The 5571-nt window shown below is 34.9% G+C and overlaps 1 protein-coding gene across 4 annotated transcripts; it reads left to right on the top strand.

Moving 5' to 3' along the window:
- Positions 1-253: 253 nt before the first annotated feature.
- Positions 254-5017, top strand: LOC112705528 (uncharacterized). Of its 4 annotated transcripts, none has more exons than XM_025756367.3 (7): positions 254-1083; positions 1178-1399; positions 2550-2676; positions 3532-3674; positions 3800-3859; positions 3956-4024; positions 4425-5017. In XM_025756367.3, exons 2-7 carry the CDS (start codon positions 1199-1201, stop codon positions 4494-4496), a joined length of 672 nt encoding a protein of 223 aa, XP_025612152.1. In that variant the 5' UTR covers positions 254-1083; positions 1178-1198; the 3' UTR covers positions 4497-5017. The 4 variants fall into 4 exon arrangements, with proteins under 4 accessions (XP_025612152.1, XP_025612149.1, XP_025612150.1 ...); XM_025756364.3 differs by having other exon boundaries at positions 580-1083; positions 3797-3859; XM_025756365.3 differs by having other exon boundaries at positions 717-1075; positions 3797-3859.
- Positions 5018-5571: the final 554 nt, after the last annotated feature.

The following is a 5571-nucleotide window of genomic DNA, read 5'->3' as shown; positions in this document are numbered from 1 at the left end:
GGGTGCTTTTAGTATGTTTATTTCGATAGTGTGAAAGTGAGGTAGGAGCGTGAGTTGCAATTTCCCGTGTTGGACTGGATAGGACAACACCGACGGCAAGGACAGCCTTTTGTGCAAAGTGGGTCCCTCCCATAAATTTTTGGTGTCCGTTTACGTTCTCCAATCTCCATTCTACGCTACTTCTTTTGTTCTTTTTCCCATTTTTCTCGTATTTACATTATCGCCACTCACCACTCCTCTTCCTGCATCTCTCTCTTTTTTTCCTTTTGATTCAGATACGTCCATTCCAGTCACTCTATTTTCTACTTCTGTGCTTTTTTTTCTTTGTAACTGTAGGTTCATCACACACCACACATTATTGCCGTACTAAATCACAACTTGATGATAGTAATAATTCAAATTTTTGACGTGTCAATATCATTCAAGTCCTTCATGTTAATAAAGGACAAACAATCCTTCACTAGCAAGCAACTCTCTTAATTGGCATGTAGTACTATGTACACAAGGTTCTTGACTGTTGAGTGTTGAGTCTTGTGTATATCTACACAAAATTTACCCCGTCCATAACTATAATCATTTCAAATTTAACAAAAGATTATCACATCCTTGTGAATTTATAAACTCTCACGTGGGATACATTCTTGTTTTGTATATTAAGATTAGGATAAGGATAAAATAAAACAAATAATAGTCGCAGTAGTAGGGAGACAAATTTGGGGGAGAGAAAGGTAATTGACATATTGAGGCGGAGGGAGTAACAGTAACTAGAGAAAAGCAAAACCCGCAAGTGGTATTGGTATTTGTTGGTCATGCGTAAACTCAGCTCCCTCCAAGCGCATGATTAAAGAGCCCACCCTCCCGTACTGACGTGGCATGCTCTCATTGGAACATTTCGTCTCGTTGGAATTCATTCCAACACAGCCAATAAACAATATCAGTCACACTCTTCTCTCTGTGTGTGTTTTTAGTTTTTACCTGTGTTTTTCTCTCTGCAGAATTTTCCAAATTTCTCCTCTATCCTCTCTCCTCTGCTGCTGAAATTCCCACACTAATCATCAGGAACGCACGATCTTCCGTACGAATGTAATTTTGATATTTGATTTTGGAGCATTCCCTCTCATTTTGCTCGTTTCGTCCAATTTTATTTTCCGTTAACTGGCTGAATTGATTGTTTTAGTTGAAAGTGAAAGAAAAAAAAATGCTTGAAGCAATGGAAAGTTCCATGAATGGAGGCGTCCCGCAGTTACAGAGCTATGGAGATAGCAGTGAGGAGGAGCTCTCGGTGCTTCCTCGTCACACGAAAGTGGTGGTTACCGGAAATAACCGCACGAAATCGGTGCTCGTTGGTCTCCAAGGCGTGGTCAAGAAGGCCGTTGGACTAGGCGGTTGGCATTGGCTGGTAAATTCTCTTCACCAATGGTTACGGTTATTGCTATTCGCAATTGCCTGGTTCTAAATTTGAGTTACTAACCTGGTTTATCTTTGCATTGTTTATCGTTTTCATTTTTCTTTCTTATTAATGTCTTGTGTCAATCAATTTTGTTGTTCATAATTTGATTGCTATTTGGCCACCACTTTAATATGTGATCAAATTAAATTATTGCTCTTAATCTGCTATTGATTTTCTGGTGCCTATCTCATTGAAATATGTACAATGAGGTTTACATTTTTTTTAAACCCTACAGCATGAATTCTTAATCAGAATCATTTAAGCGCATGCACATATTTTTCAATTGAGATCTTCCAACTATTATTGGCTTCTAAAGGTTGCTGCTTGAATATAATTATTCCTTTTGTATTGCTTTTGAGTTACAATTTCTGATAATTAGCTGTGGTTGTTTATTGCATGCTTTATTTCATTGCTGGATCTGATGTATTTTGAGGTGTTCTGTTGGGATCAGTTGTTCATTGAGTGTTTTCTTTGGTTTTATTCATGGAAGGAGGGGAATTAAATGATCATTGCTTTAGTTTTGGTATTGCATTTGAGGTCTTAGCTTCGAATTGAGTACTTTTCATCCTTCCTGTACTACTTCCTAATTAGATTCATACTATTCCATGCTAGATTTTTCTCAGTCCAGAGGGGATAAATTGTTTGGGACTTTTTCCCCTGTTGTTTTTCCCTTTTTTTTTGGGGGGGAAGGGAAAAAATAATACCTGGCTCATAAAAGGTTCATGCATGTCTCTGAATTCTGATTGTGCGGTCTCTTTTTTTCTTTCCCATAGAAAAAAAAAATAAAAAATAGTAAATAATATATTTATTAATCATGATCTAGAACTCCTTCGTTGTGGATAATTAAGATGTATATATTTATCTTATTTGGATCAGAATAAGTGACATATTTATAAAATAAAATAAAATACTTCATTTTCTTTCTTTCTTTCTTTATTTATTAATCACTTTTTCATATTATTATATCATGTAAACAGTTCACTTTTTTCTGCCTAACTCGTATTTGCGGTGCTATTTTTGGAAATTTGAATTCCAAAGTTGCTTATGTGACCATCCAAAAGGCTAGTAGTTATTTTGTGCTTGGTGTATACGGATGCAGGTTCTTACAAATGGCATTGAAGTGAAGCTACAGCGGAATGCTCTTAGTGTGATTGAAGCACCCACTGGCAATGAGGAAGATAATGACCTTGAATTTGAAAACTTGTCCTGGAATGGATCAGATATGGGTAAGTTTACATTCGCAGCTACTGCATGTTTTGCATGCTGCAGCCTGCATGTACTAGGATTGTGTTTTCAATTATGAGGCTAACTTAATAAAAACTCTCAAATAAGTATATATCCTTATATAGTGTGTTTGGAAAAAATATTTTTGGATTCGATTTGCAATGAAATGAATTGAAATTGGAAATGAATTATTGTGTTTGAAATTAATGATGTAGAATAAGAATTGATTTAATTTAAAAAATGATATAATGATATAATTTTATATTGTTAACTTTTATTTGTCACGGAAGTTTTCAAATACCACCGCAGGTACTAGCACGGTTGGCCCGATCCTCCCTGTCGGCTGACTTGGGCGGCAGGTGTGGTCGGTTTGGTCTGCCTAGCACCTGCCCAGGCAGCCAGAGTGATATTAATACTTAAATTGTGAAAATATTTCTTAATATTTTAAGACATTAAATTATTTCAATTTCAACTAAATCCTTTCAAAAAATTAAGGAATTTGAGTTTAGTTATCTATTCTAAACAAAAGATTTGATTTCTAAATCAAATCAATTCCAATTTCGTAAGATTCTTCTCCTATAAATGTAATGTAATATGCTTGTGTAATTCCTACTTACACGCGTACAACCAGCACTCTCGATAGACATATTGGAAGGCTTTGATATTTTATTTGTTAATTACATTAATTCTTGTTTCGGCTTCCTTGTCGTGGGCTTAGAAAGTGATGGAGTTTGGTAACATTTGATCCATTGTGGCTTTTCCTTTTGCTTTTAGTTATTTCTAAATTTCTAGTGTCTTTAATTTTTTGACCCCACCGCAATTTCTGATCTTTATTTGTGCATTCTTTGATTTATCAGCATCCGACGACAGACGTAAGTCCCATAAATCGAGGCACAGAATGCATAGATCATTGGGATCATCACATAAGACTATGAGTAGGTCCTTGTCTGGTGATTCACTGTCTAAGGGTTCTTCTGCTTCTACGCCGAATGGGTCCACGGTACTTTACTGTTTCTTATTCATAATTTATATCCCACCAACTTCGCACGGTAAAATTTCATTATTCGTTAATATTTTTATTAACATTATCTATCTCTTATTTTATTATTTATTTCTCTTTAGAAGGTTTATTTAAGTAAGCTGGAGATGGCTGCATTGTGGAGATATTGGCGACATTTTAATCTGGTAAATTCCTAACTCTACATGTTTTGGTTACAATTTCCCGGCAAAAGATGCGGTTGGAAGTGTGTCTCGTGTATACTTACTCCTAAAATGGATTAGGTGGATGCCGTCCCAAACCCATCAAAAGAGCAGCTGGTAGACGTTGTTCAGAGGCATTTCATGTCACAGGTACCTAAAATATTTCGTGATTGAATCATTTTTCTCTTGCTAATCATCAGTGAAATGTTGTTTCATTGGAATATGACTCTGTTCCAAAGATGGTGTTTTTTTGTAGTGAACTCTGCATGGACCTAAATCGCCTGGAGTTTCTTAACTGGATGAATCTCAACCATAAGAAATATACAAATTTGTTGTGAAGTTAAATAGTAAAATATAAAAATATGTTAGACAAATAAGCTGTGGTTAAATATATAACTAACGGGCTTGAGGTTATGTTTCTCTTAACTGGACCGTTGCATTCAAATGTGAACGCACCGTATATGCTTAATCTTCTAGAAGTTTGATGTAGTAGTTGAACGAGTATTTGGCAATTACTGGGGTCCTAACGTTGTGGTTTTTTCTTGTGAAGCAAATGGACGAGTTGCAGGTCATTGTGGGATTTGTTCAAGCTGCAAAGAGGCTCAAGACTGTGTGCGATTGACACATGGTGACATGGAACCAAATGGAGTGAGATGTTATGATATTTTTGTAAGTTATAGTCTATGCTAACAGAGATAATGTGTGTAATATCCACTTCCATTCGTACTATGTAATATATTGTCGGTGATTTTATCCTTGATATAGTAGTAGGTTAGTACTGAGGTTATAGAGGTTCTTACTTTGTCGTAGCAGCCAAGTTATGTAGATACATTATATGAGAAATGCTAGGGGCATCAAAATTTATTATTTTTTATCATCACTTAGCCATCAACTCAATTCATTTAGTTTAGTAATCCAACAACATTTTATTTCATACTTTTCAATATTAATGGCTAACTGATGGCTAAAAACAACAAATTCTGATGGTCTTTTAGTATTTCTCATATTATATATGTGACCTTGCAACTGGATCTATCATTAGGGAAGTCTCCACAACTTTGTTTCCTTAAGCTTGATTCAATGTTCTCAACTGGGAAGTGGATTTTCTGAGACCATAATGTATATATATTTTAGTTCTCCTAACTTATGTTCTTCTTAACCAAATTGATTCTGTTATGATCATATATACTGGTCTCGCTGACCAGTGCCAGTGCTAATCCTTTCCTTATCTGTTTTTTGAGGACTAATTCATGATGATTTTAAATTGTTATTTTCTGTAATGACTTCGTTAAAATGTTTGCTAAGGTTGCTATTAGTTATTGTTTTTGAGATTGGTTGTAGAATCAGGGATTAGAAAATTTTTCTTTTCTTTTTTGGTAATTTTCTAGAAGTGTTGCCAAAATATTTGCTTTTGTCGTTTTGACTCGGTATTTCTGTTTCTCTTTTTCAATATATTAGGCATTATGCATCAGTGGCAGATTAGTTAAGTTAAATTAGTAGGTTAATCATAGTTTTTATTGCGGATGGTAGTTCATGGCGATGAGCAAAAAATCCGCCATAAAGTTATAGCGGATGACGTTGCGAAAAATGGCGAAAATCGCGGATTATCTAAAAAGTATACATATTTGTACAAAAAAATATGCAGAAAAATTGTAAATATAATAAACTATAAAATCTATCTATATAAGAAATTTTGT

This window comes from Arachis hypogaea, chromosome 8 (assembly GCF_003086295.3).
Source record: "Arachis hypogaea cultivar Tifrunner chromosome 8, arahy.Tifrunner.gnm2.J5K5, whole genome shotgun sequence".
Classification (NCBI taxonomy): Eukaryota; Viridiplantae; Streptophyta; class Magnoliopsida; order Fabales; family Fabaceae; genus Arachis; species Arachis hypogaea.
This window is presented reverse-complemented; position numbering and strand designations above follow the sequence as displayed.

Excerpts from the sequence above, each read along its gene's own strand:
- LOC112705528 (XM_025756364.3), top strand. The coding sequence starts at position 1,199 with ATGCTTGAAGCAATGGAAAGTTCCATGAATGGAGGCGTCCCGCAGTTA. Across the intron at positions 3,675-3,796 it reads CTACGCCGAATGGGTCCACG|AAGGTTTATTTAAGTAAGCT; the intron begins GTACTTTACTGT and ends ATTTCTCTTTAG. Across the intron at positions 4,025-4,424 it reads AGAGGCATTTCATGTCACAG|CAAATGGACGAGTTGCAGGT; the intron begins GTACCTAAAATA and ends TTTCTTGTGAAG.